This window comes from Pempheris klunzingeri, chromosome 4 (genome assembly GCF_042242105.1).
Source record: "Pempheris klunzingeri isolate RE-2024b chromosome 4, fPemKlu1.hap1, whole genome shotgun sequence".
Classification (NCBI taxonomy): domain Eukaryota; kingdom Metazoa; phylum Chordata; class Actinopteri; order Acropomatiformes; family Pempheridae; genus Pempheris; species Pempheris klunzingeri.
The window spans coordinates 25,084,513-25,110,535 of NC_092015.1; the positions used below are offsets into that span (position 1 = coordinate 25,084,513).

Sequence of the window (26,023 nt, forward strand, 5' to 3'; positions counted from 1 at the left end):
TGTCAGTCTGCCTGCCGGTGTGACAGAGGAGCCAATGTTGGTTACTGTTTCTTTTCAAGCAGCCACCCCTTCAGTGCTAGATAGGATAGAGTCGCTGGATCTGTCTGTACTGACTGAGCAGGAGTAGACAGGTGTAAAGTCATTGCTGTTTTCTGCGTGCTTTCGGGAGCCCGCTGGTTCAGCACGCTTGATCTGGCCAGTGGTTATAACCAGGTTCCAGTGGCTGAGCGGGATCGGCCCAAAATGGCCTTTTGTACACCCTTTGGCCTTTTTGAATTCAACCGGATGCCTTTTGGCTTGTGTAACAAGCACCTTCCAGCGGCTGATGCAAAGGATGTTCGGTGACCAGCAGTGTCAGTCCGTACTACTCTATCTGGACGACATTGTCGTCTACTCGTCCTCTGTCGAGCAACATCAGCAGCGATTGGAAATGGTGCTTGGTCGGCTCCACCAGGAGGGCCTGAAGGTGAAGCTTGATAAATGTGCATTCTTCCAACAGGAGGTCACTTATCTGGGGCATGTGATCTCGAGCCAAGGGGTCTCCACCGCCCCCAAGAAAACTGAGGCCGTGGCTAACTGGCGGCGCCCCAGTCATGTTTCAGAGCTGCGCTCCTTTTTGGGTTTCGTCAGCTACTATCGGCGCTTTGTAGAGGGCTTTGCCAATCTGGCAGCCCCTCTGCATCGGTTGGTGGCTGAACTAGCTGGCACAAAGTCCAAGCGAAGGTCAGGTCAGGCTCTGGGGGCTGCATGGACCCCGCAATGCGAGGACAGCTTTGAGGCCTTAAAGGCAAAATTGGTCTCCGCCCCAGTTCTTGCCTACGCTGACTTCTCGCGCCCTTTTATTGTAGAGGTCGATGCCAGTCACAGTGGTATTGGGGCTGTTCTCTCCCAGGACACAGACAGCGGTGTGAGACCAGTGGCCTACGCCAGCAGGGGCCTTCGGCCCACGGAGCGAAATATGTCCAACTACAGTTCAATGAAGCTGGAATTTCTTGCACTCAAGTGGGCCATGGTGAAGAAGTTCCGAGAGTACCTGTTGGGACATAGGTGTATTGTTTACACCGACAACAACCCGTTGAGCTATCTCCAGTCTGCCAAGTTAGGGGCCACCGATAGTGACGGGTGATTCATTTGAGGGCCTCCTTCCTCCTTTTTGGTTATCCTGCCGCATGGTAAGCCCCCAGCCCTGTGGTTTTATATCTTTTTGCCCATTTTTACTGAGTGACCTGGTGTGTGTTTTTGTTTATTTTTCTTTGGAACAAATTTATTAATAAAATTGATTTATGAAAACATGTCCTGCCCAGTGGTATCTGACCTGCGTGGCCAAGTTTATATCCACCTTTAGATAAAGATTTCCTGGGGTGCAATTCCCCAGGTGGCGTTGTCACAGGTTCCCCAACTAGACCGAGCTCGCCAGGACCAAACCCGGGATGAGAGGCTACTTAGCTTGGCAGCGGGAAAGTCAGAGGCACGGTCGAGGGGTACGGGTGGCGTGAGGCTGGGAGGCAGGAGCTGGAGTAGGCAGGGGGCAGACACTGGAAGACAGAGGCTGGAGCTGGATGGAGACTGGTACCGGAGCTGGCGGATGAGGGACTGGAGCGGATATGTAGCTGGTACCGGGGTGAGTGGCAGACAGGAGCTGGAACCGGGGCAGGCAGGAGGCTGATGGCGGAGCGGGAGGTGTAATCACTGCTGCACACAAAAACGGAGGTAAGTTAGGAATCAAAACTTCATACAAGCAAGGAACTGAGCTGGAGCAGACTGACATCATGTGGATCTATGGTCCGGCATCGCGTAGTGGGCAGCCTGGTTTTTATGGTGAGGGTTTGATGAGTAAATTGGAAGGCCACTCCCTACCCCAACTGGAACACACACATACACCCACAAACACACAAGGGCAGAGGAAGGAGGGGGGAAAACAGAAAGACTGGCTATCCCACGCCGGACGTGGAGGCCATAACAAGTAGGCCTGCATTCTGGGAGTGCAGTGCTCTCGTGGGGTTGTACGGTACTATGAGTTCTTTAAGATATGATGGAACCTGACCATTAAGAGCCTTGTAGGTGTGGAGAACGATTTTAAACTCTATTCTGGATTTTACTGGAAGCCAGTGAAGAGAAGCCAGTACAGGAGAAAGATGGTCTCTTCTTTTAGTTCTCATCAGAACAGGAGCAGCAGCATTCTGGACCAGCTGGAGAGTCTTTAATGACTTATTGGGGCAGCCTGATAATAAGGAGTTGCAATAGTCCAACCTAGAAGTGACAAATGCTCGGACTAATTTTTCTGCATCATTCATAGACAAGATGGGCCTGATTTTAGCAATATTACGTAGATGGAAAAAGGCAGTCCTGGAAATCTGTTTTATGTGGGAGTTTAAGGACAAATCCTGATCAAAGATAACTCCCAGATTCCTCACCGTGGAGCTGGAGGAGAAAATGTGTCTCTAAGGTGTATAGGGCCAAGCAGAATAACTTCCATTTTGTGAGTTTAGCAGCAGAAAATTGCTGGTCATCCAGGACTTTATGAAGTCCTCTGTTTGATGCCATATGGAGGTTGTTTGTAACCTTCACCAGTGCTGTCTCTGTGCTATGGTTCACTCTAAAACCTGACTGAAAATCCTAGAATAGACTATTGGAATTTAAAAAATTACACAGCTGATTGGCTACTACTTTCAAGGATCTCTGAGAGAAAGGGAAGGTTGGATATAGGTTTATGATTGGCTAATACACCTGAATCAAGAGTAGACTTTTTCAGGAGAGGTTTAATTACTGCTACTTTAAAGGACTGTTTTACATAGCCTGTTAGTAAAGAGTGATTGATCATATTCAGTAAGGACGTGTTAATTACAGGCAGGTCTTCCTTAAGTAACCTACTTGGAATGGGGTCTAGGAGAAAAGTTGACGGTTTGGATGAGGAGATTTTTGTTTTCAGTTCAGGGAGATCAAGTGGAGAAAAACAGTCCAAATGCACATTAAGCCCAACAGCTATTTCCATGATTCCTTTAGGTTGAATCAGAGCCTGTTGAGGGCAGGAGGTGATGAATTTTGTCTCTAATAGTTAGAATTTTTTCAGTAAAGAAGCACATGAAGTCATTGCTACTGAGCTCTAAAGGAATACAAGGATCAATGGAGTTCTGGCTCTTCGTCAGCCTGGCTAACATGCTGAACAGAAATCTAGGGCTGTTTTTATTTTCTTCTATCAATGAGGAGCAATAGGCGGCTCTGGCATTACAGCGGGCCTTTCTATAGGTTTTTAGACTGTCTTGCCAGATTAAACATGATTCGCCATATCCTACAAATTTTCACGAATTTTGCTTGAGTATGCGGGTTTGGTAATTATACCAAGGAGCTTGTCTCTTTTCTTTCATTATCTTCGTTTTTAGAGGGGTACTGGAGTCGAGTGTCATTCGCAGGGAGCCTGAAGCACCATCGACTACTAAATAATCAATTTGGGAGGGGCTACGATTAGCATAGCGGTCTTCCATTGCACAGAGACACACTGGCTGAAATACTTAACTTCCTTAAATTTGGCAATAGCACTATCGGATAAGCATCTAGTGAGGACATTTTTGCCATATAGTGCACAGTCCAGTAACAGGAAATGAAAAGTTATCAGGTAATGGTCCGATAGAATAGAGTTATGTGGGATGACTGTTAACTGTTCAATTTCAACACCATAAGCCAGAACAAGGTCAAGAGTGTGATGTGTGTGATCTCCTTGTGCACTCCCTGAGGGCCTATTATCTAATGTCTTTACTGGCCAGAGACACACAGACCTCATATAGTAAGTAGAAGTATAGCTGAAACTGACACCATTTGAGGCAAAGTCTGTGGTGGTGGCTATGGAAGGTAAGTGTGACATTAAAACGTTTATTGATACATGTTTGAATATGCTTTGAAGAGCTACTCTAATCATCATAACAGTTTTTAACTAAAGCAATGATTGCAAATGTTGATTTAAAGTGAGTCAGGCCCTGATCAAAGAGTTATGTTTTATTCTCCTCAGCATTCTTTATGCTTTTGTTGCATCTTATAACAATCTTAGCAACTGTGTTATTAATAACATGCACATTCATTTCATTCCTGAATTTATTATTCCTTTCTCCCTACAAACAGATGGAGCCAGTGCTCTGCTATGAGACCAGAAATGGTTCATGTCTGAGGACCATCTATCCCTTGTCCATACGCATCACCCTCTATATGATTCTAGGGGTCACAGTCATCCTAACAGTGTGTGGAAACCTCATGGTCACTGTGTCAGTGGCCTACTTTAAGCAGCTCCACACTCCAACCAATTGTCTGATCGTCTCTCTGGCTGTGTCTGACCTCCTTTTAGGACTGCTAGTCATGTTCCCCAGTATGATTCGATGTGTAGAGTCCTGCTGGTATTTTGGTGATGTCTTCTGTAAAATCTACATGAGTTCTGATATCATGCTGTGTACAGCATCAATTTTAAATCTGTCATTCATATCACTTGACCGACACTATGCTGTTTGCCAGCCTCTATTATATAGAAGGAAAATAACTGTCAATGTTGTGTTGATCTTAATTCTTCTCAGCTGGAGTATTTCAGCTCTTGTAGGTTTTGGAGTGATTTTTCTGAAGTTAAATATTTGGGGGGTTGAGGACTTTTACTATAACCACATTGCATGTGAAGGAGGATGTATTTTGTTTCAGAGTGGATTGTCAAGTACAGCCTCATCAGTACTTTCATTTTACATTCCAGGAATAATAATGCTTGGTGTTTACCTGAAGATTTTCCTGGTAGCAAAGAGACAGTTGTGCAGCATACGGAATGCAACCTGTATGAGCTCAGTAAGAATATCAAATACAAGCCAGACAAAAGCCACTAAAACTCTTGCTATCATCATGGGAGCTTTTCTGTCTTTTTGGACTCCTTTTTTTGTGTGTAACATCATTGATCCCTTCATCGGTTACTCAACACCACCAGCGTTGTTTGAAACACTTGGATGGGTGGGCTACTTAAATTCTACGATGAACCCTATAATATATGGATTCTTTTACAGTTGGTTCAGAAAGGCTTTTCGATTATTCATTTCGGTTAACATTTTTAAATCTGACATTTCAGAGACAACACTTTACCCAGATTAAATTGATGTAAAACAGTACCTTCAAGGGAGTGGCTTAATATTTTACAAACAAAAGACCGTTTGAAAAGCTGGCCCAAAATGTGCCATTTTGCTCCCTTAGTTTAATCTCAAATCATATTCTGCTCGATATTTCTTCAGCGCTGTCTCACCATCCCATTCGCCACCCACGGAGCACAGCATGGATGAGCACAGAGTAGAGGACCTGGTTATATTCTCGACACTTGCTGTTAGTTGTGGCATGCACTGCAGCTGCTTACCTATCCCTGATGCTTGAATATTCTGAGTGCTAATTAATTTATCATAATCAGTTGTAGAAATCCAAGATATATGTTGCATATGTCACCAAATATGATATTAGTTTTCATATCGTTTTTGTGTGTAAAATTGCTGACGTAAATCTTGTAAATAAATCGAATACATTTTTGGCACACAACATTGTTGGCTTTTGGGTGTACATACACATTTAATGTGCATCCTACGCACTCTTTTTAAAATCCCTGATGTGTTACTCCACTGTTACTTCACTGCAAGACACACGATTCCTTAAATTTTTAAGTAAATTAGAATTTGAGGCCTAGAGGGAATCCTGATTTGTGGAAGATCATAGTGTGGTTGTAACATTGCAACTTGTGTCACACAGATGCACACCAGTGTTCAATGACAGTTGCTTAATGTTTCAATATATGATGTAGAGTATATAATGGCACACACATTATTGAGAGACATACTGTACTTGCTGCTGTCCACCAGGAAATTGTTGTAGTTTGAGCTGTGCTTTGTTAGCATGAGCGATGAGCACAGCCTAAAAGCCATACTGTTGGAAAATAAAAACACTGAGGCCAGAGACTTCCTCAGCACTGATTTGTTTTTCCTGCTCTTTCTGCACATGAGCAAAGAGTGAAAAATGTTGCATTTTAATTACTCTAGAAGTACAATTTACTCAAAAAGGTTATTAGGTACGTGAGTCAATATCACCATAAGGTGCCTTTGAGACTTCCCAATTTCCCCCCCCAAAAATCTGAGATTTTCCATTTAACTTCACATTTATTGTATTAAGTAGATGTTATGCTGTTAGAAATGCATGTTGGTCAAGCTCCCACACTTTTTATAAATTAACTGCAAGCAGACAATGTACACGCCAACAGCAAAATATGTCAACCCTGTCATGGACAATTTCAAAGTAGAATAAATACATTGTAATTACATAGTGATTATAAAATGTATATTTTCAGAAAGCTATTTAGTCCCTTTCTCAACACTATGTTTTAGTTAATGGGGAAAGTATTTGGATAGTAATGAAATTAGGGCAACCATGTCCACCCTGTCATGGAAGGCTTGCTGACAGGGTGGACAATGACAGGGTGGACATTTTTTTAATAATGTTAGCATTTAATGAGCACATGGTGGACCTTCACTTAGCAACATGATTCAGTTAGCAAGCGGACTGTGTACTGTTTAACACACATATTTCGAATTTCTGAAAGGTTTTTATATTAATTGATATTTCACTATGACAGAGTGGACATGTTAAGCTTGACAACATCTAACTAAACACCTAATATGATGAAAATTACTAAACAGAAGTGTAAATACCTACTCTGCAACTAGCCATTGTTTCAGTCTCCACTGAAGAAAGACAAAATGCTGGTTGTGATGTCACTGAAAACATCAGCGGGTTTCTTAAAGGGGCATTTAGCCCAAAATGACAGGGTGGACAGCAATCTCAGGGACACATGCAAAATGTTCAATACTATTATGAAAATAGAATATACATGATCAAAATGACTTGTTTTATCAAATAACTTCTTGTGACAATAAAACCATGTAAAAACCATAAAACCATTGATTTAGTATCATTTAACCACTTATTACACACACTAAAGTTAGCAGAACAGTGTGTGGGAGATGCCAAAATCACGTACATCCAAAGAAAAAAAATGGTATAAAATGAAGGAAACACATTTTAAGAGACATATTATTGTACTGATGTGTGTAAATCTTTGGTCACTTATAATAAGACCTCAGAGTTAAATTATTCTGCTACATTTTAATGATGACTGAATGATTCTGATGGGGACACCAAAGGCACTTTATAGTGATATTGACCCACATGTAAAAGTCTAAATGTACTTTGTTGTTACCCACCCAAGAGTACTCTTGTGAATTGGATGAAAAAACATTTTCACACAAACATAAACTCTGCATCAGATCCTTAAGTGTGCACTGGAAGAGCAAGGCCAGATCATGGTCCCATGAGGACCCTGAGCATATTTTTTTTAATTTCCCCCCCTTCCCAGCCAGAGATTTTTCCATTGCCCACTGGGACCACACACGCCTCAGCTTTCTGGACCTTTTTCAAGGGAATCCCTTGGCAATGCTAAATTTTGTTAGCATACAAAAATACCTGTGTTGGAGCACTGTATGTTGAGTAGTTGGGCATATAGGTCATAGTTGGGCTTTGCTTGAGAGCCTATTTTATGCCAGACTTGACATGTAACATCAACTTCAAAAAGAAGCCTTTTATTACCTTTCATATTGCATTTGTTTATTCTCTTTTGTATTTGTGAATATAAACAAATGTCGATAATTATAATGAGATAAGAAACATTTCCATTTAGTATAAACAATATTCAATGATAACCACCAAACAGTGTGTTAGATCACATTTCACCTGCTGTTCCCAGGCCCCAAGTGTTCAGCTCACTTTTTGAATGGCAAAAGTGCATCGCAGTTTAAGAGCTGAAAGGTTTGTGGTGCCTTAGTTGTTAGCTCACACTCCAAGCATCCAGTTGCCTGGAGGTCAGCATGACTTGTGCGTATTGAGAGTTGATCCCTGAGGAACTGGCCCCACTGGCCATGTAAGCAGACAACCTGACAGCCTCTCTCAGCCATTTCAGTATAACAAATGAGCAACTCTGTTAAATGCCACAATCATGTAAACATAAGAAAAATAGCCATTAACATACATTTTGCTCATAGCTACTGCTCACTTGGCTCAGAAGGTGTGCTTCGTGCCACTGGGTTAGCTTCATGTTCTTTAGCTTACTAAATTGAGTAAGTAAGCTTTCCTAAATATTATGGACTGCTAAAAATCTTGGAGTAACTTTTGATGCAGATCTCTGTTATGAGGTTCAAATGAAGAATGTTGTACAGTTCCATTCAGGAAAATAAAGAAAATCTCCTAAAATAGCTCATACTTGTCTCCTACTGATTTACATATGGTCATACGTGTATCTATTTTTCCTGCCTTGCCTACTGTAATACAGTTTATGATGGTATCAGTCAGAGCTCCCTTCACCAACTATTGTTGTGTTAGCCAGCTTACAGACTGGCTTTCTGTTTTGTTACATATTGATTTAAAACTCTACCAGTCACTTGTAAAGCATTAAATTATTTCAAGGACTTATTGACTCGCTATTTACCCGGCCTGCCCTTAGATCGTTGCATGCTGCTGTTCTTAGCCTAGCCTGTGACCTTTGCTGTTACATCACCCAGGCAGTGGAACACTCTGCCTATTCAGATTAGACAGGCTATATCATTAATGTTTTTTAAATGCCTTCTTAACATTTTTCTTTGTAGGAATGGGTTTATGAAAATGTAATATACTGTTGGGCTTTATTATCCCTCTCTTGCCATTTTACATTGCATCCCAGAGTCTTGATTAAATTGTCCCTGTGTTGTTTTTGTTTATTTTGTGTTCATCTGCTTTTTTCCCCTTGTAACTGTGTTGAGAACTAAACAAACAAACAATAATACATACAATTCATATATAATAATAATTGAAATAAATAAATATCATTATCCTTTATCCACACGTGTCAGTGTGTATAGTACAGGATTCACATTCATTTGTTTCTGTAAATAATTAAATACAGTAATAGTGCCATATTACAACAGTTTATTTTTACCTTTTTGAGTATGAAATGTTGTTAGCTATGCACATTGATGAAAGAACTTCTGATTGGATGGCCCAGTATGTCATATTTGTAGGTGGACCCAGTATGTTGTGTCTTTTGTTACAAGACTGAGATCACCAGTATGTATTTCCCCTTTGCACGGTCCTCTTTATCTCTGTTGAGATTTAAGCATATGTCTTTGCATTTATCATGACTGGTGGTTTTCCTCAAGAACAGTACTGTTTTCCAGGCTCTAATGCCTCTTGTGGTAGTGCACAGTTCAATGTGGGGACCAAATTTGCCCTCTATTTGTTGTTTACTTTAGGCATGCTGGTAACCATTTTAGGAAACTCTATTGTCATTGTGTCAATAGGTCATTTCAAGCAGTTGCATAATCCTACTAATGTTCTTATTTTATCTCTTGCTCTTTCTGACCTACTGGTGGGTGTTATTGTGATGCCCTTCAGTGCCATCCGGACCATACATGGCTGCTGGTTCTATGGTGATACCTTCTGTCTGCTGCACTCTAGTTTTGAAATGTTTCTTACTAGTGTCTCTATCTTTCACCTAATTTGCATTGCTACAGACAGACAACAAGCAATATGCAATCCTCTGAATTATTCAAGGGAAATGACAATGTCAGTGGCCTGGATTATGGTCTGTGGCAGCTGGGCACTGGCTGCTGTTTACTCTTACGGTCTACTTTACTCAAAGGCCAACATAGCTGGGTTAGAGGACTATCTGACATCAATAAACTGCCTAGGAAGCTGTAATCTTCTCTTCAACCCCCTCTGGGGAATCCTGGACAGTGTTGCTGCCTTTTTCTTTCCTTGCACTGTAATGGTTTGTCTGTACAGTAAAATATTCATTGTGGCTAAAGAGCATGTAAAAAAAATGGGAGATATGAGCAGTTGTTTGAATGACAGAGGAAGAGGTGGGTTGATTAACAAGTCTGAGCACAAGGCTGCAAAGACTCTGGGTATTGTGCTTGGAGCATTCATCATTTGCTGGATGCCCTTCTTTGTCAATTCAATAATTGATGCATACATTGGCTTCACCACACCTGCTGCCATCTTTGAGGCATTTGTTTGGCTTGGTTACTTCAATTCAACCTTAAACCCAATCATTTATGCCTTTTTTTACCCTTGGTTTAAAAAATGCTTTTATCTAATTGTCAACCTGAAAATATTTAACCCCCATTCTTCGGCCATAAGGGTGCATGTTCTGACACATTTATAACAGCGCTGTGTATATTTTTGTGGATGTTTGCGTTTGTTTTTTTCTGCCAATGAAAGGGCTAAATTTTCTCCATCACTGTATCTTATTTTCCTGTGGCAGGTTTTGAATCCTTTGGTGTTTTTGTAATATACAAAATGTTATATCATAGATCAAAGGTTCATTGTGTCTATTATAGGCTCATTTATTATCATATATTTCATTTGGATAATGGAGTTACAATGGACTGCTTTAAATTGTTATGATATGTTGTCAAGTTAAAAGTGAAGTAAATCACGAGTTGGTAGGCTAATAAAACAGGACAATGATACCAAAGAGAAAGCCAAACATAAAACTTTTTCTCAGCATGTCGAAGTGTACTTGAGCAAGACACTGAACCCCAACCTGCTTCTGCATAGCTTCAGTGTGTGAATGTGTGTGAAAGAATAGTCTCCTCTAGAATGAATGATGTGTGAATGGGTGAATGAGGAGGCAATGAAAGGGCACTATACAGATACAGATCATTTACCATCCTAACAGACTTAATGGAGCAACCTTATAGTAAGGAATTGCAATATTCCAACCTGGAAGCGAGAAATGTGTGGACAAGTTTTTCTGCATCATACAGAGACCAGATGGGTGTGATTTTAGCAATGGTACATGTGTGACTCATACAAAGTATGTGATGTAACTGATGGTTGATTTTGTAAAAGTGATGCTGTATATTTTTAGGTCATAGTGAGTTACCTAAGTCCTTAAAGGCTTTTATGTTGGAAACACATGTATCCCGCTGCAGACAGCAGAGGGCAGAAGGGGACTGGCCGTAATGGGCCCGCTGTTGATGACGTAACTGTTGTAATCTTGTCATTCTGGTAAGACTGACCAGACGAATGGCAGTTTGGTCTACTTCATTATTTGTCCCGTTTTACAGGTTAGTCATGAGTACAAAAGCACAAAAGTATCAATATGCGTAGTACATTGTTATTTCTCGTGCTTTTGTGTTAAACTTAGGTTAGTGTGTATGTTGTATTTTGTGTTCACCTGAGCCACTCCACTGCTTAAGATGTGAAAATGGCAATGTTATTTTTTGTTAGCATCAACTCCCGCTCCCAGGTCAATGTGAAGCTTACGGTTTTCTTTTATGTCTAAATCTCCCGCATACTTGGTTAGCTCCATGTTTCAAACGTTTAATGTAAATGCTGTTTATAAAATAAGTGCTGCGTTGGTTTGGGGTCAGTCGTGTAAATGCCATGTAAATGCTACTATAAGCTACTGTCTTAGCTGGGAATATAAAAAGCCAAAGGTAAGTGAGTACAGGCAACAAAAATATTAGTTGGTACAGAACTAATACATATGAAGAAAGGTTTACATTCCTTTATAATGAGTCATAATATCAGTAAGATAAAGTGAATTAATTTCACTATTTGGTTGCAGACAACTGTGATTTATTTTTATTGTCATGGAATTTGCTCAATCTTAGTGAATGTGTCAATGAAATTGAGGATAGAGAATTTAAAGCACTTTGTGTATTGAATAAATTCTGGCAAGTTCACTCTGCTTCATTATTTGTTCTGTTTTACAGGATCATTATCTGTTGACACACCCAGCGCAGTGGGGCCTGTGACACATAGATGGAAAAAGGCAGTCCTGGAAAGTTGTTTCATGTGGGACTTGAAGGACAAAACCTGGTCAAAGATAACTCCGAGATTGTTGGAAGCCAGAGTAATGACATGCAGAGATTCAAGATTCAAGACCTTTATTTGTCACATACACAATTATACACATTATAATGTGCAGTGAAATGTTTTTAGTGCCTGTCCCAGACTGAAACAATAATAAAATAAATATAAAATAACACAAAGTGTCACAATAAGAGTAGAAACGCAAGATACATGTGTATATATATATATATATATATATATATACACACACACACACACACACACACACACACACACACACACACACAAAGATAGAGATAAATAAATCAAAGTCTGAAACCTGTACAGCAGGGGTGTCCAAACGTTTTTCAAAGAGGGCCAAATTTGATGAGGTTAACATGCGTAAGGGCCAACCATTGGCTGACATTCTTTGAACCATTAAAATTAAATGCAAATTTGCTATATGATGGAAATTTTATTGCAAACAACATACTTTTCATTTTGTACATGTACAAAGTGAAATATTTCTATAAACATATAGAGGAGGGATCAGAGAGTACAGTAGACAGATTAGCACTTCTCTCTGTATAAAGAGACGGCCCGTCATTAAGGGTGACCAAAGCACCGGGAGTGTAAGGTAGGCGTAAGACAAAGCATGTTGATGAGGAGAGTTTTTTTCTGATAAGTTTTTGACTTATTAATAAATGCAGTTTTTTTTATGTTTGGCAAATCTAAACAGGTCTTACCAAAATCACTCTGATTTTAATATCCAAAGGCCAAATAAAATGAAATGATCTGAACTGAGGAAAAAAATTCAGGAAGCTGAAATATCAGGTTCATTTTAAACACTACATGTTATTGGTAATTAATGTTGCCTATCAACTTTTAAGTTCAAGACATATGAACAGGAACAAAACACCAACATTCAACTTATAATGAAGTGCAAATTCCATTCAGATATATTTATAATATAACAAATTAAATTAACTGCAATTTTACAATTTATTCATCTCAGATTACCAAAACAAATGATTTTCTTGCACTAATGTTTTGTCAGTGAAAAAAATGGAATTCAGTTACGAGAACAGGGAACAAGGTGCAGAATTACATCACAAGCAAAGAGAAATGGAGCAGAAGGTGAACAGAGGAACAACTTTACATCATCCCCACACACAGTAAACATATGGCAGCTCCATACAACACCATCCAGGCTACTAAGCTCTGAAGTGGCGCATAAACACAATCAAAATAAATAGTGAGATGGAGGGCTTCACTCAGCTGGGATAGACCTAGGATAAGAGAGAGGAGGGATTTAGAACCAAATCACTGCTTCAATGTGAAGGGTGATACTGAGATCTGGACTGCAGCACATGGGCCAGGTCTGGTTCAAAGGCTGTGGTTTTGATGCGCAAAATAGAGAATGTTTTCTCGCACAGATATGTTGAGCCAAATAAGCTCAGCATTTTCTTCGCAAATGTTCGAATCTCTTGAAACCTGCCTTTTTCAAGTTGACGGTAAAAGTTGACAAGAGAGAGCTGTTGGTGACGACTGCGTCGCTCGCTGTCACACTGCAGCTCAATAACCTTGAGCTGCAGGTGATCCGGAACATAATCGGGGTCAGTGGAGAATGGAGAGGAGAAAAGCCTGATCTCCTTTTCAATAGCTGCAAAATCTTGAAAGCGCAGTTGAAACTCCCCAGCCAGAGATGCGATGTCTGCTGCATACCTCTTACCAGCCAGAGATGCGATGTCTGCTGCATACCTCTTACCACTTCGTTCGCCAGCCATGGCAGGTGCGCCATCAGTTATAATCCCAGTGACTTTTTTCCAGGGCAGTTTCATATCATCCACAGCGGAACTAACAGAAACAAATAAATCCATTCCTCTTGTTCTGTCCATAAGGATCTGGAGGTCAAGAAGTTCTTCAGTCACAGTCTCTGTATTAGATTTCAGGCAGCGGTAACGCCGACCTGACGGCAGCAGAGAGAACAGTCTGTGGCTGGGGTGGGTGGGCTCCCTTGCAATCTTCCTGGCCTTTGACCTGCAGCGCTACTGCTAAATGTCCTGCAGGTTGGGGAGGGTGGTTCTGATGGTGCGCTCAGCCGAGCGGACCACCCTCCTCAGAGCCAAGAAATCCTGCTTGGTGCTGCTGCCCATCCAGGTGGTGATGCTCCCAGCCAAAGCACTCTCAATGGTGCAGGCTGTCGAGCCTTCTTCACCAGCGTGCCGATGTGACAGGACCATGTCAGATCCTGCGTGATGTTGACACCCAGGTACTTAAAGCTGTCCACTCTCTCCATCTCAGTCCCGCTGATCCTGAGTGGTTGGTAGCTCCTCTGCTGCTTCCTGCTGTTGGGCTTCACTATACGGTGAACAGCACATAGTGAAACCGCATGTCGCTTGTCTGTAAAACTATTGGGCTCCTTTCCCCAATGCCCCCAGTTTCACAGATAGGTGTGAAATCACCCCCGCGCCCAGCTCCACAGTCGCCATTGGCCGGAGGGGACACATGATTTTACGACCGCAGGCCAAGAAAACCAGTTCACCCCCACTGAACTTTCTCTTTCTCATCGTCTCTCCTGAAGTGGAGAGACCACTTCTCCTCTTTCTGATGCCTCTCCTGAAGTGGAGAGACCAGCTCTTTCCTGCTCCCTCTCCTCCTGCAGAGGAGAGACCAGCTCAATTCAGCTAAGCTCTGCCTCAGTGTGGTCTGTCCAGAGCAGCCACCTCCTTCATGGTAGCGACACAAGGTCCTGCCTGAAGTAAGCAGATCAGCGCCAGCAGGCGCGACCCAGAGTCTGCCAGCTGATAACCAGAACCAACAACAGGAGCACACCAGCAAGTTAGCACAGAGCTGCTAACTAACAGGAACAAAGGAGCGACCGGATTCCTCCAGCCTGCAACCACACAGCAACGGACAAGAACCACACCTTTCCTCCAGCAACAAGCTGAGAAAGCAGCACCCTCAAGGACACTTCTTCTACCCCTTTAAGGACTGGTAACAAACTCTAACTGGGCATAATTAGCATAGCATTACTGCATACATGGTTTACCCCTGTTAATGTATTGACTTGCTTTAATGTTCATTGAGTTTGATTATTGTGATGTGTTGTAGATTACTGTGCCGCCATTAAGTTTAGTTGATGTTAGTCTACAAACTAACCATCCTGTCTTAACCTGCACCTTTATCTCTCTCACACACACAGTCTGCAACAGGCCACAGAGGGACAAAGCTAAGCTAACAGCACTTAGCTTCCTTTGTCTCCTTTGCCCCACACCCCAGGGGGTCTGGCCATCACCATTTGGGGTCTCCCCCCACCTCTATGGGCCCATCTCACATTCCTCAGCCTTATCACACACACACACACACACACACACACACACACACACACACTCTTCATATTATTTGTTAGTTTAGTCATAGAGATTTAGTTAGATTGTTTGATTGGTTTTGTTTCTGTAACAGCAGATGTCTTTAATACCTACTCTGCTTCAGCTGTACTTACAACCAAAGTACAAGTCCTTCACCTTAACGAATAACAAATGATATCCCTGAATTTTGCTCTGTTTTAATAAATGTTTTAATACCTGCTGTCTCCTTTAATGTTGTACAAGGGTGAACACTGCCAACCTCTACACTGTCAAGAACTCCAAAATCCTTCAGCTAGCTATCAATGTGGTAGTTTTGGTAGTAATTATTAAATTAATTATAAAACATAATTCCAAATTGATAGTTTAGTATTTTCATGAGACTAAATCAATTAAAACGGCTGTCTTTTCCTCGTTTTTCGAGGTGGTGCCCCAATCGAGGTGGACTTTATTCAAAGTTCATTTATTTTAATAATTATTAATTATCTTTGATAATTATTAATTATTTCTGATAGCCAAATTTAACATTACCACTTGTCAAAGCACAACACTGCTGTAGTCCACAATCAGCTCCTTGGTCTTGCTGACGTTCAGGAGGAGGCTGTTGTCTCTGCACCAGTCCTCCAGGTGGCTGATCTCTGTCAAATAGTCCTCCTCGTTATTGTTGGAGATCAGACCCACCACAGCTGTGTCGGGGAGGCAGATATGGAGGAGGTGATGAAAGTTTTAACCAGTCTCTCAAAACATTTCATCACCACAGAGGTAAGGGCGATGGGCTGGTAGTCGTTCAGACAGCTGGGCCAGGCTTTCTTGGGTACAGACACAATAACTGAAATGTTGAATATTTCCGTGAACACCGGCGCAAGCTGTTCGGCACAGGCTTTGAGGACGTGGCCGGTGATGCTGTCTGGTCCCGCTGCCTTCCTGGTGTTCACGCATCGAAACATCCTCCTCATGTCGGGCTCCGTCACAGTGCATGTCTCCTCCTCTCTGCTGGGCAGTATGCCGACTACTCTGCTGTGAGCCTCGAAGCGTGCATAAAAGTCGTTTAGTTCGTCAGCAGAGACGTCAGCACACACCGCGGACTTAGGCTATGCCTTATAGTCTATTATTATCCGTAGTCCCTGCTACAGTCCTTTGCTGTCACTCTGCTGTAGCTGTGACTCCAGTTTCTTCCTGTACCTCTGTTTGGCCTCCCTCATGGCTCTGCGGACGTCGTATGAAGTAAAATTGGTCCACTGAACCTTGTGGAACTCAGAGACAGAGGACTCATTGTTGACATGTCCAAACTGAAATTGATTTGATAAGTAGGACTTAAACCAGCTTAATGTGGTTCCTTTTGTGCCAATTAAGTTCCAGTCTCTGTAATAGGATATGATAGTCAATGTTATCAAACGCAGCAGGAGTTTAGAGTTTAGAGAATTACACAGCTGATGGGCTACTACTTTCTCGAGGATCTTGGAGAGAAAGGGAAGGTTGAATATAGGTCTATAGTTGGGTAATACACCTGAATCAAGAGTTGGCTTTTTCAGAAGAGGTTTAATTACTGTTACTTTGAAGGAATGTGGTACATAGCCTGTAAAGACTGATTGATCATATCCGGAAAAGACATGTTAATTGAGGGTAAGAATTCCTTCCCTCATCCAACTTTGGATGGAGCACTTCTCTTATCAGACACATGGCAGACTTTATTAGTCTTAAGAATACTGAGGCCAGAGACTTCCTCAGCACTGATTTGTTTTTCCTGCTCGTTCTGCACATGACCAAAGAGTGAAAAATATGTTGCATTTTAATTACTCTAGAAGTACAATTTACTCCCCCTTGAGCTGCCACCTTATCGTGGTGGGGGAGTTTGAGTGCTCGTATGATCCTTAGGAGCTATGTTGTCTGGGGCTTTATGCCCCTGGTAGGGTCTCCCAAGGCAAACGGGTCCTTGGTGACGGGCCAGACTAAGAGCAGTTCAAAAACCCCAATGAATAGAAGAAAAACAAGGACCGTGACGTCGCCCGGTATGGCGCAGCCGGGGCCCCCCCCCTGGAGCCAGGCCCGGGGTTGGGGCTCGCATGCGAGCGCCTGGTGGCCGGGCCTTTGCCCACGGGGCCCGGCCGGGCCCAGCCCGAATGGACGACGTGGGTCCTGTGGGCCCACCACTTGCAGAGGGAGTCGTAGGGGGGGTCGGGTGCTATGTGGCACGGGTGGCGGTCGAGGCGGAGTGCCCCGACGACCTGGGCCTCGGAGACAGCCTCTGGCTGTAGGGACATGGAATGTCACCTCGCTGGGGGGGAAGGAGCCGGAGCTTGTGCGGGAGGTTGAGAGGTACCGGCTAGATATAGTCGGGCTCACCTCCACTCACAGCTTGGGCTCGGGAACCCAGCTCCTCGAGAGGGGCTGGACTCTCCATTTCTCTGGTGTTGCCCGCGGTGTACGGCGGCGGGCTGGTGTGGGCTTGCTTATAGCCCCACAGCTCAGCCGCCATGTGTTGGAGTTTACCCCAGTGAACGAGAGGGTCGCGTCCCTGCGCCTTCGGGTCGGGGACAGGTCTCTCACTGTGGTTTCGGCCTATGGGCCGAACAGCAGTGCAGAGTACCCGGCCTTCACGTGGGCAGGGACAGTGAGACCTGGAGAGGCGTGATTGGGAGGAACGGCCTCCCCGATCTGAACCCGAGTGGTGTTCTGTTGTTGGACTTCTGTGCTAGTCACAGACTGTCCATAATGAACACCATGTTCGAACACAAGGGCGTCCATCGGTGCACGTGGCACCAGGACGTCCTAGGCCAGAGGTCGATGATCGACTTCGTTGTCGTGTCATCTGACCTCCATCCGTGTGTTCTGGACACTCGGGTGAAGAGAGGGGCTGAGCTGTCAACTGATCACCACCTGGTGGTGAGTTGGATCCGCTGGCAGGGGAGGAAGCTGGAGAGACTCGGCAGGCCCAAGCGTATCGTGAGGGTCTGTTGGGAACGTCTGGCGAACCCGCTGTCGCTGCGGTTTTCAACTCCCACCTCCGGGAGAGCTTCTCACAGATCCCGGGGGAGGCTGGAGATATTGAGTCCGAGTGGACCATGTTCTCCACCTCCATTGTCGACGCGGCTGCTTGGAGCTGTGGCCGCAAGGTCTCTGGTGCCTGTCGTGGCGGCAATCCCCGAACCCGGTGGTGGACACTGGAAGTAAGGGATGCCGTCAAGCTGAAGAAGGAGTCCTACCGGGCCTTATTGGCTCGTGGAACTCCTGAGGCAGCTGACGTGCTGCAGCCCGGGCAGTTGTGGAGGCAAAAACTCGGGCCTGGGAGGAGTTCGGGGAGGCCATGGAGGAGGACTACCGGTCGGCCTCGAGGAAATTCTGGCAAACCGTCCGGCGCCTCAGGAGGGGGAAGCAGTACCCCACCAACACTGTTTACAGTGAGGGGGGGTGAGCTGTTGACCTTGACTGGGGATGTCGTCGGGCGGTGGAAGGAATACTTCGAGGATCTCCTCAATCCCACCGCCAGGTCTTCCATTGAGGAGGCAGAGGCTGGGGATTGGGAAGTGGACTCGTTCATCACCCAAGCCGAAGTCGCCGAGGTGGTCAGAAAGCTCCTCGGTGGCAAGGCACCAGGGGTGGACGAGATCCGCCCTGAATACCTCAAGTCTCTGGATGTACAGGGACTGTCTTGGTTGACACGTCTCTGTAACATCGCCTGGCGGTCGGGGACAGTGCCTCTGGAATGGCAGACCGGGGTGGTGGTCCCTCTTTTTAAGAAGGGGGACCGGAGGATGTGTTCCAACTATAGGGGGATCACACTCCTCAGCCTCCCCGGGAAAGTTTATTCCAGGGTACTGGAGAGGAGGATACGGCCGATAGTCGAACCTCGGATTCAGGAGGAACAATGCGGGTTCCGTCCCGGTCGCGGAACACTGGACCAGCTCCACACTCTCCATCGGGTGCTCGAGGGTTCATGGGAGTTTGCCCAACCTGTCCACATGTGCTTTGTGGACTTGGAGAAGGTATTCGACTGTGTCCCTCGTGGCATCTTGTGGGGGGTGCTTCGGGAGTATGGGGTCCGGGGCCATTTGCTAAGGGCTGTCCGGTCCCTGTACGACCGGAGTAGGAGTCTGGTTCGCATTGCCGGCAGTAAGTCAGACCTGTTGGACTCCGGCAGGGCTGCCCTTTGTCACCGGTTCTGTTCATTATTTTTATGGACAGAATTTCTAGGCGCAGCCAGGGGCCGGAGGGGGTCCGGTTTGGGGACCGCATGATAGCATCTCTGCTTTTTGCGGATGATGTTGTCATGTTGGCTTCGTCGGGCCGAGACCTCCAGTGTGCACTGGGGCGGTTTGCAGCCGAGTGCGAAACGGCTGGGATGAGAATCAGCACCTCCAAGTCCGAGGCCATGGTTCTCGACCGGAAAAAGGTGGTTTGCCATCTCCGGGTCGGTGGAGAGTCCTTGCCTCAAGTGGAGGAGTTCAAGTATCTCGGGGTCTTGTTCACGAGTGGGGGAAGGATGGAGCGTGAGATCGACAGGCGGATCGGTGCAGCGTCTGCAGTAATGCGGTCGCTGTATCGGTAAGTCGTGGTGAAGAGGGAGCTGAGCCAAAAGGCAAAGCTCTTGATTTACCGGTCGATCTACGTTCCCACCCTCACCTATGGTCATGAACTTTGGGTCATGACCGAAAGAACAAGATCTCGGATACAAGCGGCCGAAATGAGTTTCCTCCGCAGGGTGGCCGGACTCACCCTTAGAGATAGGGTGTGGAGTTCGACCATCCGGGAGGGGCTCGGAGCAGAGCCGCTGCTCCTCCACATCGAGAGGAGCCAGCTGAGGTGGCTCGGGCATCCCACCGGAAGGAGGCCCCGGGGAAGACCCAGGACACGCTGGAGGGACTACGTCTCTCGGCTGGCTTGGGAACGCCTCGGGGTCCCACCGGATGAGCTGGAGGAGGTGTCTGGGGCCCGGAAAGTTTGGGCATCTCTGCTAAAGCTGCTGCCCCCGCGACCCGACCCCGGATAAGCGGTTGAAAATGGATGGATGGATGGAAGGTTATTAGGTACATGTAACAGTCTGTACTTTGCTGTTACCCACCCGTGATTACACCTATGAATTGGATGAAAAAACATTTTCACACAGACATAAACTCTGCATCAGATCCTTAAGTGTGCACTGGACGAGCAGGGCCAGATCATGGTCCCATGAGGACCCTGGGCATACCCCCCCCCCCTTCCCAGCCAGAGATTTTTCCATTGCCCACTGGGACCACACTCCTCAGCTTTCTGGACTTTTTTCAAGGGAATCCCTTGGCAATGCTAAATTTTGTTGGCGTACAAAAATACCTGTGTTAGAGCACTGTATGTTGAGTCCTAATTCATTTTCTCCACACAGTAAGAAGTACAGATCTAGCAGTCCATAGTTGGGCTTTGCTTGAGAGCCTATGTTAAGACTTATGTACCATCAACTTCAAAAAGAAGCCTTTTATTACCTTTCATATTGCATTTGTTTATTCTCTTTTGTATTTGTGAATATAAACAAATGTCGATAATTATAATGAGATTAGAAACATTTCCATGTAGTATAAACAATATTAAATGATAACCACCAAACAGTGTGTTACACCATGGTGCACATTTTGCATACTAGCTAAAATAAAGGGATAGTTAGTTAAGGTAAGTCAAATAATTAATCACTTGCCATAATATGACACTAAGTGCTGAGTGGCCTGGAGGACCTAGTGGTCAGATCACGTTTCACCTCCTGTTCCCAGGCCCCATACGTGTATCTATTTTTCCTGCCTTGCCTACTGTAATGCAGTTTATGATGGTATCAGTCAGAGCTCCCTTCACCAACTACTCTTGTGTTAGCCAGCTTACAGACTGGCTTTCTGTTTTGTTACATATTGATTTAAAACTCTACTAGTCACTTGTAAAGCATTAAATTGCCTTGCGCAAAATTATTTCAAGGACTTATTGACTCGCTATTTACCCGGCCTGCCCCTAGATCGGTGCATGCTGCTGGTCTTAGCCTAGCCTGTGACCTTTGCTGTTACATCACCCAGGCAGTGGAACTCTCTGCCTATTCAGATTAGACAGGCTATATCATTAATGTTTTTTAAATGCCTTCTTAACATTTTCCTTTGTAGGAATGGGTTTATGAACATTTAATATACTGCTGTTTTTGTTTATGTTGTGTTCATGTGCTTTTTTCCCCTTGTAACTGTGTTAAGAACTAAACAAACAATAATACATACAATTCATATATAATAATAATTTAAATAAATAAATATCATTATCCTTTGTCCACACTTGTCAGTGTGTATAGGACAGGATTGACATTCATTTGTTTCTTTGCATAATTTAATACAGTGAGTGCCATATTACAACAGTTTATTTTGATGAAAGAACTTCTGATTGGATGGCCCAGTATGTCATATTTGTAGGTGGACCCAGTATGTTGTGTCTTTTGTTACAAGACTGAGATCACCAGTATGTATTTCCCCTTTGCACGGACCCCTTTTCTCTTGTTGAGATTTAAGCATATGTTTTTGCATTTATCATGACTGGTGGTTTTCCTCAAGAACAGTACTGTTTTCCAGGCTCTAATGCCTCCTGTGTTAGTGCACAGTTCAATGTTGGGACCAAATTTGCCCTCTATTTGTTGTTTACTTTAGGCATGCTGGTAACCATTTTAGGAAACTCTATTGTCATTGTGTCAATAGGTCATTTCAAGCAGTTGCATAATCCTACTAATGTACTTATTTTATCTCTTGCTCTTTCTGACCTACTAGTGGGTGTTATTGTGATGCCCTTCAGTGCCATCCGGACCATACATGGCTGCTGGTTCTATGGTGATACCTTCTGTCTGCTGCACTCTAGTTTTGATATGTTTCTTACTAGTGTCTCTATCTTCCACCTAATTTGCATTGCTATAGACAGACAACAAGCAATATGCAATCCTCTGAATTATTCAAGGAAAGTGACAATGTCAGTGGCCTGGATTATGGTCTGTGGCAGCTGGGCACTGGCTGCTGTTTACTCTTACGGTCTACTTTACTCAAAGGCCAACATAGCTGGGTTAGAGGACTATCTGACATCAATAAACTGCCTAGGAAGCTGTAACCTTCTCTTCAACCCCCTCTGGGGAATCCTGGACAGTGTTACTGCCTTCTTCTTTCCTTGCACTGTAATGGTTTGTCTGTACAGTAAAATATTCATTGTGGCTAAAGAGCATGTAAAAAAAATGGGAGATATGAACAGTTGTTTGAATGACAGAGGAAGAAGTGGATTGATTAACAAGTCTGAGCACAAGGCTGCAAAGACTCTGGGTATTGTGCTTGGAGCATTCATCATTTGCTGGATGCCCTTTTTTGTCAATTCAATAATTGATGCATACATTGGCTTCACCACACCTGCTGCCATCTTTGAGGCATTTGTTTGGCTTGGTTACTTCAATTCAACCTTAAACCCAATCATTTATGCCTTTTTTTACCCTTGGTTTAAAAAATGCTTTTATCTAATTGTCAACCTGAAAATATTTAACCCCCATTCTTCGACCATAAGGGTGCATATTCTGACACATATATAACAGCGCTGTGTATATTTTTGTAGATGTTTGCATTTGTTCTTTTTTTTAATCAAACTATTTCAGTTTTACCAATTTTTTCTCCATCACTGTATCTTATTTTCCTGTGGCAGGTTTTTGAACCCTTTGGTGTTTTTGTAATATACAAAATGTTATATCATAGATCAAAGGTTCATTGTGCCTATTATAGGCTCATTCATTATTTCATTTGGATAATGGAGTTACCATGAACTGCTTTAAATTGTTATGATATGGTGTCATTAAAAGTGAAGTAAATCATGAGTTGGTAGGCTAATAAAACAGAACAACAATACCAAAGAGAAGTTTCATGTTTTTCTCAGCATGTCGAAGTGTACTTGAGCAAGACACTGAACCCCAACCTGCTTCTGCATATCTTCAGTGTGTGAACGTGTGTGAAAGAATAGTGAATAGAATGAATGATTTGTGAATGGGTGAATGAGGAGGCAATGAAAGGGCACTATACAAATACAGACCATATTATCATCCTAACAGACTTAATGGGGCAACCTTATAGTAAATAATTGCAATAATCCAACCTGGAAGCGAGAAATGTGTGGACAAGTTTTTCTGCATCATACAGAGACCAGATGGGTGTGATTTTAGCAATGGTACATGTGTGACCCATCCAAAGTATGTCACATTTTTGGTGTAACTGATGGTTGATTTTGTAAAAGTGCTGCTGTATATTTTTAGGTCATAGTGAGTTACTTAAGTCCTCAAAGGCTTTTATGTCGGAAATGCATGTATCCCGCTGCAGACAGCAGAGGGCAGAAGGGTGCTGGCCGTTATTAACCTGCTTTTGATGACGTAACTGTTGGAATCTTGTCATTCTGGTAAGACTGACCAGACGAATGGCAGCAAGTTTGCTCTGCTTCATTATTTGTCCCATTTTACAGGTCAGTAATGAGTACAAAAGCACAAAACTATCAATATGCATGGTACATTGTTATTTCTTGTGCTTTTGTATTAAACTGTGGTTAGTGTGCATGTTGTATTTTGTGTTCACCTGAGCCACTCCACTGCTGAAGATGTGAAAATGGCGATGTTATTTTCTGTTAGCATCAACTCCTGCTCCCAGATCAATGTAGAGCTTACGGTTTTCTTTTATGTCTAAATCTCCCGCATACTTGGTTAGCTCCATGTTTCAAACGTTTAATGTAAATGCTGTTTATAAAATAAGTGCGTTGGTTTGGGGTCAGTCGTGTAAATGCCAAGTAAATGCTACTATAAGCTACTGTCTTAACTGGAAATATAAATAGCCGAAGGTTTTGAAGTGAGTACAGGCAACAAAAATATTAGTTGGTACAGAACTAATACATATGAAGAAAGGTTTGCATTCCTTTATAATGAGTCATAATATCAGTAAGATAAAGTGAATTAATTTCACTATTTGGTTGCAGACAACTGTGATTTATTTTTATTGTTATGGAATTTGCTTAATTTTAGTGAATGTGTCAATGAAATTGAGGATAGAGAATTTAAAGCACTTTGTGTATTGAATAAATTCTGGCAAGTTTACTCTGCTTCATTATTTGTCCTGTTTTACAGGATCATTATCTGTTGACACACCCAACGCAGTGGGGCCTCTGACTTGAAGCTGTCCACTCTCTCCTCCTCTGTCCCGCTGATCCTGAGTGGTTGGTAGCTCCTCTGCTGCTTCCTACTGTAGTCCACAATCAGCTCCTTGGTCAGCACGCATAAAAGTCATTTAGTTCATCGGCAGAGACATCAGCACACACCGCAGACTTAGGTGCTGCCTTACAGTCCGTTATTGTCCGTAGTCCCTGCCTCAGTCCCCTGCTGTCACTCTGCTGTAGCTGTGACTCTAGTTTCTTCCTGTACCTCTATTTGGCCTCCCTCATGGCTCTGCAGACGTCTGAAGGATTTATGACGTATGAAGTAAAATTGGTCCACTGAACCTTGTGGAACTCAGAGACAGAGGACTCATTGTTGATATGTCCAAACTAAAATTGATTTGATAAGTAGGACTTAAACCAGCTTAATGTGGTTCCTTTTGTGCCAATTAAGTGTACCAGTCTCTGTAATAGGATGTGATAGTCAATGGTATCAAACGCAGCACTCAGATCTTACAAGACATGTACAGAGAAAAATCCTCTGTCTGATTGCATAAGGAGGTCGTTTGTAACCTTCACCAGTGCTGTCTCTGGGCTATGGTTCGCTCTAAAACCTGACTGAAAATCCTCAAATAGACTATTGGAGTTTAGAGAATTACACAGCTGATGGGCTACTACTTTCTCGAGGATCTTGGAGAGAAAGGGAAGGTTGGATATAGGTCTATAGTTGGGTAATACACCTGAATCAAGAGTAGGCTTTTTCAGAAGAGTTTTAATTACTGCTACTTTGAAGGACTGTGGTACGTAGCCTGTTAGTAAAGACTGATTGATCATATCCAGAAAAGACATGTTAATTGAGGGTAAGAATTCCTTCCTTCATACAACTTTGGATGGAGCACTTTTCTTATCAGACACATGGCTCACTTTATTAGTCTTAAAGCATAACAACATGCAGTTGAGACCAGGAGGCAGAGCTGCAGTCCTACACATTTCTGTGTTTCCATTTGATCCAGCCTAAATCCCATAGAGACTGTGTCTGCCCCCCAACCATCTAAATCATTGAAATCCATCAAAACAATAGTAAACAGAGGAGTTATAATAAAAATTAACAGCTGACAGCTCAACAAATAGGACATCTCTGCCATCCAAAGTTGTATTAGTAAATGATCTAATATCAGACCATCATATTGCTTTATATGGTCCACTATCCCTCAGTCACATTAATACTCACAGTCCTAAAGACCATTTTTAACTTAAGTCTATTAATCATCCCTAGACCTAATCTTATTAAACTAATTTGAAAGTCTTTTACACCCAACCTGGAAAACGCTGACCTGTAATTATCAAATCTAATCCTTACTACAGATAAAGTAATTATAATAGGTGGCTTTTAAATTCATGCGGACATTGATAGTGCGGGTTTTAGCACTACATTCATCTCATTATAGTACTCAATTGGCTTCTCTTTGAGTGTAAATGAACTCTTTTAACCACAGTCTTGTACAGGCATTTGAATTTTAAATTTTTTTCTTTCCACAAAACCCTATTTGATTGGACCATTACCTAATGTCATCTGATTTTGTAGTGCTAGACTACACACTATTATTAAAAATGTCTTCACTAGATCCCTA

The 26,023-nt window shown here is 43.2% G+C and overlaps 4 protein-coding genes across 4 annotated transcripts in view; 3 read left to right on the top strand and 1 right to left on the bottom strand.

The window, feature by feature from the left end:
* Positions 1–26,023, bottom strand: part of LOC139199573 (alpha-2-macroglobulin-like) — a 286,525-nt gene that overhangs the window by 184,210 nt on the left and 76,292 nt on the right. The gene's annotated exons all lie outside the window — the stretch shown is intronic.
* Positions 4,114–5,109, top strand: LOC139200035 (trace amine-associated receptor 1-like). Its single transcript, XM_070829266.1, has one exon. It carries the CDS (start codon positions 4,114–4,116, stop codon positions 5,107–5,109), a length of 996 nt encoding a protein of 331 aa, XP_070685367.1.
* On the top strand, positions 9,215–10,243 carry LOC139200036 (trace amine-associated receptor 13c-like). The gene has a single exon (XM_070829267.1). It carries the CDS (start codon positions 9,215–9,217, stop codon positions 10,241–10,243), a length of 1,029 nt encoding a protein of 342 aa, XP_070685368.1.
* Positions 21,772–22,800, top strand: LOC139200037 (trace amine-associated receptor 13c-like). Its single transcript, XM_070829268.1, has one exon. The coding sequence runs from the start codon at positions 21,772–21,774 to the stop codon at positions 22,798–22,800; it is 1,029 nt and encodes a 342-aa protein (XP_070685369.1).

Coding starts and splice junctions, on each gene's coding strand:
- LOC139200036 (XM_070829267.1), top strand. CDS start 9,215: ATGACTGGTGGTTTTCCTCAAGAACAGTACTGTTTTCCAGGCTCTAAT.
- LOC139200037 (XM_070829268.1), top strand. CDS start 21,772: ATGACTGGTGGTTTTCCTCAAGAACAGTACTGTTTTCCAGGCTCTAAT.
- LOC139200035 (XM_070829266.1), top strand. CDS start 4,114: ATGGAGCCAGTGCTCTGCTATGAGACCAGAAATGGTTCATGTCTGAGG.